The 13,406-nt window shown below is 40.0% G+C and overlaps 1 protein-coding gene across 1 annotated transcript in view; it reads right to left on the bottom strand.

Annotated features, from left to right (window-relative positions):
- The window catches only part of LOC126485085 (probable ATP-dependent RNA helicase DHX35), a 217,747-nt gene that overhangs the window by 81,615 nt on the left and 122,726 nt on the right, over window positions 1–13,406 (bottom strand). The window contains exon 5 of the mRNA XM_050108692.1: window positions 7,113–7,295. Within this exon, the coding sequence (XP_049964649.1) occupies window positions 7,113–7,295 (183 nt within the window). The remainder of the gene's footprint in view (window positions 1–7,112; window positions 7,296–13,406) is intronic.

The raw sequence follows: 13,406 nt of genomic DNA, 5'->3' as shown, positions 1-13,406 counted from the left end.
TGGACACACCACATAAATGGAGTAATGGAACATCACAGCATCAACAAGGAAGATAAGCTGGATAAAGAGGCTTGGCAGAGGATAACAGGAATACAACAAGATGTTGTTATTAATTAATCTTTGTATTGATTAATCCTGTAATAATAATAATAAATAATCAACAGGTCAAGCAGCATAAATTCTGCCCTCTGTTTTTTGACAAATGAGAGAGCAGGATTCCATGCATAATTTAAACAAAAACAACAATTTCTATTTATAAGGTTACAAGCTAATTTAATATCAAGAGCTCCCTTAATAACACTGCCACAGTAGCTCAAAGCACATGTCAGAATCTTAGTGTTGTTATAGTCCATAGGATGACTGATGCCAAGACAATGTTCTGCAATGGTGGATTGGCTTGGCTGTTGTAAGTGTGTATGACACTTATGATCAGTATACCAGTCCCCCACAAGCCTGATAGTCTGGCTGATATATGATATGCCACAACTGCAAGGAATACGGTAGACATTCCCTTACGCAAACCAGGATCATCTTCTACAGAATATAAAAGAACCCTGATCTTAGATGGTCGTCGAAAAACACACTTCACATCATATATCCACAAAGTACGACCAATTCTGTTCAAAATGCTCCCTGTGTAAGGCAAAAAGGACGTAGACTTTGGTGCCAACTCAGTATTATCATCACTCGCCCGCTGCACAGTTGGCCAACAGTGCAACACACATCTAATCCGTCTTTTGCTATAACTATGCTGATGAAAGGTGACTTCAAGACAGGCTAAACCAGCTGGCAAACTCTCAGGGTTCAAGATGATATGGACCCTGTGAATGAAGGTACACTCCTTCACATTGAGCCGGATGGTGACAACTGTGAGTCTGCAGAAACAAGTCAGTTTGAGTACACTGCCTATAGACAACAGGTCCCAACAAACACTCCACTTTCCTTCTGACCAAAACATCATGCATAGAAAGACAGCTGTTTTTTTTTCCAACTCCATTGTGAAATGAATATTCAACTGGATTGAATTCAGGTGTTCTAAGAAGTCGTTCAAATTCTCATGGCCATGCAGCCAAACAACAAAAGTATCAACTATACACCTGAAAAAAAACATGCAGGTTTTAAGGCTTTGTAGTTAGTTGGGTAGTGTTATTAGGGAAGCTGTTGAAATGGAATTAGCAAGTAACCTTATAAATAGAGATGATGGTTCTTGTTTAAATTACTGCATAGAATTCTGCTCTCTCACTTGTCAAAAAGCAGAAGGACAGAGTTTCTGCTATATCACCTGTTGATTATTAATTTCACCATCGATAAATTCTGATTTCAGTCATCTTTGGGCTATGCTCCAGTCGAAATGTCACCAGTTGTCAACAATGTCACCCGTCTGCATTCCCATAAGTTATTTGACCATGTTAAGTGGCATTTTTGTCACTGAAAGTAGCAGGTCAGTTCAGGCTAGTTATTTCCCATGCAACAGTCGCCATTTTGGATTCTGACATCATACAGACTGCCCTAGTATCCTCAGATCACCATCTTGGATCACCATCTAGGATTATGACATCATACAGACTATCCTTGAATTTCACATCATCAGTGGAATGCACCTTCTTAGACATTTTAATTTCCCACCAGTTTATACTTAGAACAATAGGTATACTTTCATAATGACATCGTAGGAGAGGGATGGATAACCCTGGTTGTTTTGAATTTCCCACCATTTTATACACAGAACAATTGGTCTATGTCAGGGGGTGTGGGGGAGGGGTGAAATCCGACAACAACTCATGACATCACTGATGATGTCATTAGAAATCTGACAACGATGCACTCTGTCCCACAATGCCCAGTTATACTACTTACCACTTAAGAGGAATATGGAGAGTATTCCACATTTCAAGGCTTGATGAACATAGTTGATAACTCTGCAGAGAATATGATTTAGTTGTTCTGATCCTGGTTGGTACTAAGTAGCAGAGAGGGCTCAGCAGGTGTTTTGTGTGTTTATATCATATGGCACAGAAGATCCATTTTTGGACAAGGTCAGAGGGGCAATTCTGGTCCACAAACGCCCCAGTAACATACTTGACATAGTGACATAGGGACTGCTTGGCACTGTAAATCAAGTAATGACAGGCGTTTAAAGAAGAAGAATATGGCAAATGTAAGTGCAAGCGTTGTTCCATACAGTTGCTCACCACCTCCTACTCAAGCCCTGTCATTGGCATATTTTATACTGTTAATGGGAGACACATGTGAAAGAAGATACTTCATATATTAAGCCTGCTGCAATCACTGCAGAGTATTGTACATGGACATGGGCCTGGTCACTAACAAACTAACCACTCACATCAAAGTCCAATACCAATTGATGTCCAAAGGTCAGCTAGACTACACTGTTGTTGATCATACTGCACAATACAATGTGGTCAACTTCAGTGGCTGCTTCAAACACATGACATTTCACTTGGATTCTCCTTATCAAGACCAGCTTTTTTGAATTGCACATCTGGGAACTCTCCCTGAAATATGTCTGTTATTCCTCTTCCTTCAGCTTCACTCTACACCAGTCTGCCCCCATGCCCCCCATAAGTATTTTTCCCATTGCCCACCCCCACTTTTTCCTGCTCCATTCCACCCTTTTTACAACAAACCACACTCTCACATCCCCTCTCTCTTGTCCTCTGCTCCATCCCAGTTCCCTCACTGGAATCATTTTCCACTTTCTACATCTTTCTCCTACTCTGTATTCTTACCCTGGTGCTCTCCCTACTTTCCCCATTCTGTATGTTCCTTACATGCCTACCCAAAACCTGCCCTGCATCAGCTGTTTATTTTATCAAACTGTGATCTTTCATAATTCTTCACCTGCCTTTTGCCTCACTCGGCCTATTCCACAACCCACTCAATTTCCCCAGCAACACCCTCATCTTAGTTGGCCAGTTGCCCCATCAAGCAACAAGTGTCAGGAGACAATCAAAATCTTCAGTCACAAACTTGAAAAATGCCACAGATTTTGGATGGTTGCTACTCTGGTAGCAACCCACTACATATCATCATTATATAGGGATATCATCCAACTAATAATGTATCACTCAGAACCCTTCAAAATTCTCACAGACCTGTGACATTTCTCTGGATAAACTGATAAAATTTCACTTAGACTGTGTTAGAGTACTTCATATGGGGGTAAGAATTTTTTTCTGCTTGCAAGATCTGGTTTTTAACATCGCAGAATCAGTTTGGAACAGCTGCAGACTGTACCCAGTTTCAGCTACGACATCATAAAGCATAGCAGCACTCTGGACTCACATTCGGGAGGATGACAGTACAAACCTGTGTCTGGCCATCCTGATTTAGGTTTTCCATGATTTCCCTAAATCACTTCAGGGAAATTCTGGAATGGTTCCTTTGACAGGGCACAGCCGATTTCCTTCCCCATCCTTCCCTAATCTGATGGGACTGATACCTCACTGTTTGGTCTTGCTACTTCACTGTCAAGTAGCTCCTCAATTGACCTCACAAGGACTGAGTGCACCCCATTTATCACAGAGCTCCACAGCTCGTCGGTCACCCATCCAAGTGCCGGACATGCCTGACAGTGCTTAACTTCGGTGATCTGACAGGGACCAGTGTTACCACTGCAAAAGGCCATTTGCATAAGCAGTATTTATTTATTTACTTACCCTATTCAGCTTTTGTGCATGGAACCAAAGACACACATTAACCCAGCCCAGGGTGCTTAGAGCCCCCTTCTCTAAGCACACTTGGGTAGTTCTCAGCAGGCACATTTACATCACAAGAGTGGGCCCGGCTTTCAAGCTGATGGCAAAGTTCTGCTGGGGACCCAGTATCGCAGGGTATAACACGTTACCCGTGCCCAGGATTACGGGTGAAGACCACATCGGCAAGGAGGCGAAGAAGATGGACTTCAGTACAGCAGACTTGCAGTAAGTGGCACCTCAATCCCACAGGAAGCCAAGAAAGGGATAGACAGAGTCCCTGAGCCCAGAAAGGTGATCGTCTAGTGGAAGAAAACCACGATTCAAAATCACCTGGTCCTCCAAGTCAAGGGTCAGGCATTGGACCTGCACTCCATCCTAGCAAAAGAAATCACATGCAAAACTTCCCAATTTAGCCTCGGAACAGGATGGATCACAACAAAGATGACAACAGGCATGAAAAAGGACAATGAGCATTGCAACATGGAATATACAAGAAATTTCTACAAAGAAACATGAAGTTTTTAAAGAAATAAAGCGCCTTGACGTCGACATAATGGGCCTAACAGAAAGCAAAGTGAATGGGCATGGTACAGAAGAGACAAATGATTACATATACATTTATAGTGGGGTACCAAAGAAACAACGGGCCCAAAGTGCAGTTGCCATTGCCATAAAGAAACAACTCAAGAAAACCTAGCCAGCTGGGAACACGTCAGTGATAAAATTCTGCAAGTACAGATGAAAATAAAGGGTCATTCTGTGGTGATTACTGCGGTCTATTCAGCAAACGACAACACTGATGTAGCGAAGAAAGACTTATTCTACACTCTATTGACAAGATCTCTTGAAAATATAGGGAATCACAAAGAAGTCATTTTACTAGGAGACCTAAATGCCAAAATAGGATGCAAAGCTAATGACAACATAGTATGTCAATGTGGTTATGAAATCATAAATAATAACGGTGAAAGATTGATAGAATTCAGCATGCAAAATGACTTAAGATTTCTGAATGGATGGTTCAAGCATAAGGACATCCACACATATACGTGGACAAAACCAAGTGTTAACCTCTAGTCCATTATAGATTATGTCATAATAAAACAAACAACAAAGCTAGTAGTACAAGATATGAGGGCTATAAGATGTGCAGAGTGCGGATCAGACCATTTGTTGCTAATGTCTAAGATATTATTCAAGTTTATCAAAGACACAGAAATTCAAGTGGAAACTGAGCCAGAGAAAGCCAATAATACCCAATATAATTTACAAAGCCTTGACCACAGTTCTATCCGTTTCTTGTACCAGCAAAGGCTAGCAGAAAAACTTGCTGCCATTGAAGAAATCTCGGCAGATACGATTTATGAGATGGTTAAAGTAGCCATCCATAACACAGCTGATGAAGCACTGGGAAAAAAAGAAATCCAAAAGAGTAATAGAACATACGATGAGTGGTGGAAGCACTTGGTACAAGAGAAGGTAGAAAGTAAGTAGAAAACTTATAATAAATGGTTGAACTCAAGATCAGACAATGATTGGCAGGAATACAGAGAGTGGAGAAAAGACAACACTTCGGCAAAAAACGAAGCCCGGCAGAAAACCGGTGAAGAGATAGAAAAAAGCATGGGGAATACATGAGCAAGTAAAGCCTGCAAGGTATTAAAAACAATGAGAACACAGAATAAAGACAAAGCATGCAGGAATGAGTACAACCCTACCAAGGACTACTAACTGAGAACAGAGCGGCATTCACTGAGAACCCACCAGACACTGAAATCAGTAATGATAATATACCATCGATAACCCCCAAGGAAGTCCAAATTACAATTAATGCCATGAAAAACAGAAATTCGCCAGGTCCAGGATTAATTTATACAGAACTGGTTAAAGCACCACTGTCAAAACTGTTTGAGATATTGGCAATGATTTTTGACAAATGCCTTAGAGGTAACGAAGCCCCAAAGGAGTGGAAAAAGGAAACAATTACATCAAAATTTAAGAAGGGCAACAGGAGAAATTGTGCAAACTATTGTGGTATTTGTGTGATGCCATCCATGATGAGAGTCTATGGCTGTATCCTAAAAAAGAGGGTAGGAGAAGAAATAACTGAATCTGAAGAACAAAGTGGATTCAGATCTGGTCGCTCCTGTACTGATGGAGTATTTACCCTCAAAAACCTAGTGGAGAAAAGGACAGCAAGGGGTCTTATGACACAGTTCCACAGAAAAAGCTATGGACAAGTCTAACTGATAATGACATGTCACCGAGCTATGTGAAAGCTGTCAGACTCCTCTACCAAGGTTGTACTGCAATGGGAAAAGTGAGAAATCAACAAACTCAAGAGTTTAAGGTGACAAGGGGCTACACCAGGGATGCACACTCACTTCTACACTATTTAAGGTCTATCTAGAGGAGGCACTAAAATCCTGGAAAAGGAAACGTGGAGGAATGGGTATCCCCATAGACAATGAGATCTTGTTCACTTTATTTTTTGCTGACAACCAAGTGTTAGTAGCTGGATATGAGGAAGATGGAAATTACACGCTCTGGAAATTAAAAGAAGAATATGAGAAATGGGGTCTTGTCATAAACATATCTAAAACACAGAATATCTGAAAGTGGGAGAAAATGCTGTTAACAACCTACAACTCGGTGCTGCTACGTTAAAGGGTGTCATAATTTTAAGTGCCTGGAAGTGACACTGTCGTCCAATGGTAGAAATATGGATGATATAAAAAAAAAATAAAACTGGCAAGGGCAAGTGAGCTATAAAACAACTACATGGTATTCTCTGGAATGAAAACATAATGTGCAGAACAAAACAAACCATCTACCTCACAATTATTGAAAGTATCACAATGTATGGTGCAGAGTTGTGGGAACTAACTCAGAGGCAGAAAGATCACCTGCTGGCTCTCGAGATGGCTTTCTGGAGATGGAGTTGTGGATATTCCACGCTTGATCATATTAGAAATGATAGGATCAGAGAGGTTATGAATGTCAAAAGCACAATCCTAGACTACACAGAAAGGAAGCACCTACTCTGGTATGGTCACTTCAAAAATTTCTTGCAGCAATTTAACTTACAACTTACTTCTATGATGAAGAGTCTTTAATAAACAACTGAATCAACACACCATTTTACTAAATTATGATGTTCTTATCAACAAAAAATGTTACATTTTATTGCCATTTATTTCCTCTGTTTGTAAGACAAAATCGATCCTTCTCTTCTAAAACAAACATGAATTTTCACATTAAGAAACTCATTCTGCATAAAAATAGAATCAACAACTTGGCTGAAAACCCAAAAGCACACTGCTAATCAAGCATACCACGAAAACCTGAGTGATTACAAGATTCATAATACTCCAATCAATTCATGGCACTCACTTTTATTTTAGTGTGTTCAGGATCAAAATGATCATCAAAGCGAATGCTGTAGCCAACAAGTTGACCAACCATGCAGTTTTTTTCATCTGCAACTCTCATTGCTAAAGTCGTAGCAGCCACACGCCTTGGCTCTGTCACACCCACTATTTTTCCGTCGGCTGCCCATCCTGCCTCCACCAGATACTGTAAAGTGAGGAAAAGAAACATTTATTTTATTTGGCTGCTCTCAGAAGATACAGCTGTAGCTGTCAGGAGTCAAAAAATAGTACATTAAAAAGCTACTGCAAACAGTTCCTATAAACATGAACATAAACCATAGTGAAATTTCTTATTTAGCACACTGCTTTTCTCAGGTCTTAATATCCCATCAACAGTGAAAGTGTCAGACTGTGTACCAATTACAGTTGCATATGGATGGTTGTAGCAACATATGAACTGCGAGTACAGTACATTAGCCAAAAACTGGAAAATACACATTGCACAGTTTGTCGTTCAGACAGCTTGGTGAACTCATCAGCTGCTAGGTTAGCTAGCACTTAAATATAGCTGCAAAGGCACCTTCAGTGTATCATATTTTTCATCCTCTTACCTACTGTTAATATTTGTGTGATGTACGTTAACTCTGTAAGTATCACTTGATAATCTTCTAACATAGAAATTAGTCAGAGGAATATGAAATATGACATAGAGCAGCTAAGGTCAAACCACGATTATCATTTTCACAGTACATGGTCATTTTCACAGTACATGGCAGTTGGTAAATCCTGCACACGCCAAGTAGATGTTAAAAATTTATGGAAAATCCAAGACAGAATAACAATCTGAATTAGGATATGTTGCCTCTCACCACACAAAGGATGCATTGAGCAGCAGGCACATCTAAAAGTAAATTAAACTACCAGACAAAATCCTTTAGAAAAATGCACATACACTCATACACACACAGCTCACCACACATGACCACTGTCATCAGCAGGCACTGAGACTCAACTGCCTTTGTTGTGGTGGTGGCAGATAGTGGTAGTTCAAGGCAGGAGTACGAGGTGAGTAGTCTACTTTCAAATGTGCCTGTCTGGTGTGTAACACCCCTGTATGTGGAGATCAGCAATCAGTCCTGATTATTATTGTTCAAAAATAAGTTAAGTAATTGTAAACAAGTAAGACTTTGCAAATAAATACTCACAATGCACAAAGCTGGATTTACTTTCATGATATAAAATAGATGTAACTTAGCACGAATGGAAATACAACTATTCCATGTTCATCAAAAATACATTAATACTGTCATTGCAGCGGTACTCAGAGTTATTAAGACATGCTATCTGCAGCAGAGTTAAACAATCAGTTATTGTTGTGGTCTTCAGTCGTGAGACTGGTTTGATGCAGCTCTCCATGCTACTCTATCCTGTGCAAGCTGCTTCATCTTCCAGTACTTACTGCAGCCTACATCCTTCTGAATCTGCTTAGTGTATTCATCTCTTGGTCTCCCTCTACGATTTTTACCCTCCACACTGCCCTCCAATACTAAATTGGTGATCCCTTGATGTCCCAGAACATGTCCTACCAACCGATCCCTTCTTCTAGTCAAGTTGTGCCACAATTTTCTCTTCTCCCCAATCCTATTCAATACTTCCTCATTAGTTATGTGGTATACCCATCTAATCTTCAGCATTATTCTGTAGCACCACATTTCGAAAGCTTCTATTCTCTTCTTGTCCAAACTATTTATCGTCCATGTTTCACTTCCATACATGGCTACACTCCATACAAATACTTTCAGAAATGACTTCCTGACACTTAAATCTATACTCGATGTTAACAAATTTCTCTTCTTCAGAAACGCTTTCCTTGCCATTGCCAGTCTACATTTTATATCCTCTCTACTTCGACCATCATCAGTTATTTTGCTCCCCAAATAGCAAAACTCCTTTACTACTTTAAGTGTCTCATTTCCTAATCTAATTCTCTCAGCATCACCCGACTTAATTCGACTACATTCCATTATCCTCATTTTGCTTTTGTTGATGTTCATCTTATATCCTCCTTTCAAGACACTGTCCATTCCATTCAACTGCTCTTCCAAGTACTTTGCTGTCTCTGACAGAATCACAATGTCATCGGCGAACCTCAAAGTTTTTATTTCTTCTCCATGGATTTTAATACCTACTCCGAATTTTTCTTTTGTTTCCTTTACTGCTTGATCAATATACAGATTGAATAACATCAGGGAGAGGCTACGCCCCTGTCTCACTCCCTTCCCAACCACTGCTTCCCTTTCATGTCCCTCGACTCTTATAACTGCCATCTGTTTTCTGTACAAATTGTAAATAGCCTTTCGCTCCCGGTATTTTACCCCTGCCACCTTCAGAATTTGAAAGAGAGTATTCCAGTCAACATTGTCAAAAGCTTTCTCTAAGTCTACAAATGCTAGAAATGTAGGTTTGCCTTTTCTTAATCTAGCTTCTAAGATAAGCTGTAGGGTCAGTACTGCCTCACATGTTCCAACATTTCTACAGAATCTAAACTGATCTTCCCCAAGGTCGGCTTCTACCAGTTTTTCCATTCGTCTGTAAAGAATTCCTGTTAGTGTTTTGCAGCCGTGGCTTATTAAACTGGTAGTTCGGTAATTTTCACATCTGCCAACACCTGCTTTCTTTGGGACTGGAATAATTATATTCTTCTTGAAGTCTGATGGTATTTCGCCTGTCTCATACATTTTACTCACCAGATGGTAGAGATCTGTCAGGACTGGCTCTCCCAAGGCTGTCAGTAGTTCTAATGGAATGTTGTCTACTCCCAGGGCCTACAATCAGTAGTTGCTAGTAATTTGATTTCATTGTTGATGCACATGAAGAAATGCATACATAGACTAGCAATGGTCATAGATACCCATGAATGCAGTACAGAATTATCTTCAAACGTGAGTTCAAACATTTTCAAAGCAAAGTGATTGCAGTTTAAAATCTTGTTCTCCTTCGTAACATCCAAGCATGGGACTCATGGCAGTCTCTTTCGAATTATGAGGCTTCATACAGTAGACACCATTCTGACACCATGGGTAGCACCTCATCTCATGTGATATGACATGTAAGAGAACAAGGTAAAAGTTTTCTCATAAACTGGATACGCACAGTGGAAAACCATGTGTGTAGTGTCATGGTCCTCATTTGTTGATCAAAGCAGACAAGCATGTCCACTTATGACATGAGGTCATCATTAGCAACTGAACAGTTTGTCCTATTCACAGTCCTATCACCACCAAAGGAGTTGCCAAAGAACATCAATAAGTGAATCACATTAAGTCCATAGACTATACTGCACAAATGGAAGTTCATACCAAACAGCACTTCAACAGTTGATATTTTTCCTAATTTGTCACCAACTGCTGTCCCAGTTTTATACCCATTTACTGGTCACAGGATTGCCCATGTGACACCATGATACAGATGCTTGTTTGTGTTTTATGAAACTCATGAGCATGTTACCAGGAGGTTACTAGCTGATTCAGAGTAGTATGTCAGCTGTTAATCAAGTGGGAATACAAGATCTCTCCCCCCTTTCAACCATACCTTAAGAGTGTTGGCATCCTAGTCAGTAAAAAAAAAGGGGGGGGGGGGGGAATAGTTGAAGATATTGCCACTCAGTGGTCAGCTCTGAATCATAATGTGAACTGTGCATGCAGATAGGATGTCACAAGTGCAAGGTAGATCCAGCAGTATGTAGACCTCAGCTGCTGGAGACTTCTGTGGTTGAACACAGTGGTTCATTTTCCATCAGTTACTAATCTTTCACTTCAGTTGTGTTAGGAAATGCAGGATGGACACAGTGCTGCACCATTTCCAGAAAGGATTGTTGATGCTGATGGTACTACTTTGCCACCTCTTTCCATAGTTGCAGGACCAGCTAAAAGGTCACTTAAGTGTCATGGCAACCATTGATTCCGGTGATAGATCGTGTGTCTGCCTATGGCTCAACCATAAAAGGTTAATGGCCATGGCTTCTGAGGATGGTGGCAGGTACTCAACTCATTCAGTTTCTCTCTGTGTGGTCCCAGACCTAAGAGACTGCCTGAAACTGTGGATGCTGGCAGAATTTCAGCACATGGTTGTGCTGGCCAGAGGAGATCTAGTAGTACTCAATGGCATCATTCATGCAGAATATCTGTTGGGCTGCTTCTATGTATGGAAGTAGATCTGCAATTACTCAAAAATATCCTGTTTCTTTGGAGGATTTCCTACTGACTTTATTATGATTTTAAAAGTCAGCATCACGCATTCTGTTGGTGCATTTGAAGGACGAAATGGCAGAGATTCCATGTAGATATCACTATTCCTTTGTCAGAATTCAGTAAATGTAGTAGATGTTAACTGTGGTGTACTGATTTTCACAACCACTTGCGATACCCCTCAATATCATTTTGTAGAAAATCCTGATAGGGGATCTTTCTGCTGTCATATGTACTACAAAAGCAAAATTCAACAATGGGTTGGCCACTATGAACTATGAAGCCTCCAGAAAAAGAAGTTGCAAAGTCAATAATGTGTTCTCAAGATTGCATTCTGTGTGCATGTCCAACACACAAGTAGTGTTATCTGTGTCGTGACCTTGTCAGTGCATACATGGTCTTGCTGGATTGTTAATTCATGATATATTCCAATGATCTCTATGTAATATTTAAAAAATGCACTTTCTGAATGTGTGTGGTGTGGCTACTCTACATTTGTCATTTTTTGTCTCAAGTGAAAGCAGCCAGAATAGTTGGTGGTGGATTGCAACAATTTTGTGTGTGTGTGTGTGTGTGTGTGTGTGTGTGTGTGTGTGTGTGTGTGTGTTTGTTTTGTTTGACTTTGTGAGAAGTGTTGGGTGTTCTACTGTTTTGTGATTTACATGATGGCCTCTTAGCAGAAAACCATCTAACACATTTTGTATTCTTTGTTTATTTGAAATCAAAGTATTTCTTGTGCATCAGACCTCATGTTTGATTTCGTTGGCACCAATAATAATGCATTAGTATTAGTATGCTAGCAAAAATATCAACAGCAGATAGTTTAGTTGTAGTTACTTAAGAACAGTGCCAATTGTTATAGTCTCTTGACAAGCTGTTTCATGCAGCCACATACGAGGAACAATCTGACCTATCCAAGGTCTATCATCTTTCATTACATGGGGCTCAATTCCACAAAAATATATATTAAATTTTCTCAGTTGGTTGTTAATTAGAAGGACCTCTTTTACTGTTTCCACATAGTTTATTTGTGCTGTCATTACAGTTTTTCAGGTAAACTTGGCTGGCTGTTTGCGAGACCAGAACACCAATACCATGCTGCAGGGCATCTCTGGCCAAGACCAAAATTTTTCTGGTAAGAAGATAAGTTTTTAATGTGAATTTAAACAATGGAAAATCTGGGATAGAATAACAACAATATTATGACAGGATGGATTGCTACTCACAATATAGGAGACACTGAGTTGCAGACCGTCACCACAAAAAGATTGCTATACATCTGAGCTTCTGGCCAAACGGCCTTCTGAGACAGTGGTAATGTGTGTGTGTGTGTGTGTGTGTGTGTGTGTGTGTATGTGTGTGTTTTCCACTTAGAATAAGTCTTTTAGGGCGAAAGCTCAAATGTACAGTTGTATTTTTGTTGCCCAGTCTGTGATTTAATGTGATTTTCATATTTAATGTCCTTTTCTAAATAATGCAAGGATTATGAAATTTGAGTCATGTTCAGAATCACACAACATGGCTGAGTTATTTCACATCCAGTACGCTATGTAACTTGTTGCTCACCAAAGAATCCATTCAAACAGTGTTGTTCTGTAAATCCAGATTCTTAAAGGAAATATCATCAGCGACTATATTGACTGAGTCCTGAATTTTAAATCTAGAAGCAAAAAATGCATCCAACCAAAAAAAATATTTCCTGTTGTGGGAGGTGCTACCACTAGCAGATTTAATGGCCTTTTCTTCCTGTGGCTGTTGGTGAGACTTGCCCATTTACTGGGATTGACTTTAATTTCGTAGCTCTTCATATACATATACATCTATACTCTGCAAACTACCATGAGGTGCATGGCAGAGGGTATGTCCCATTGTACCAGTTATTAGGATTTCTTCCTGTTCCAGTCACATAAGGAGCATAGGAAGAAAATTATTTGAATGCATCCATGCATGCAGTAGTTATTCTAATATTATCCTCATGATTCCTATGTGAGCGATACACAGGGGGTTGTAGTTTATCCCTAGAGTAATGATTTAAAGCCTGTTCTTGACATCCTGTTAATAGACTTTCT

Source organism: Schistocerca serialis, chromosome 6 (assembly GCF_023864345.2).
Source record: "Schistocerca serialis cubense isolate TAMUIC-IGC-003099 chromosome 6, iqSchSeri2.2, whole genome shotgun sequence".
NCBI lineage: Eukaryota > Metazoa > Arthropoda > Insecta > Orthoptera > Acrididae > Schistocerca > Schistocerca serialis.
Note: the sequence above shows the minus strand (reverse complement) of the source record. Positions and strands in the feature narration are given on the sequence as shown.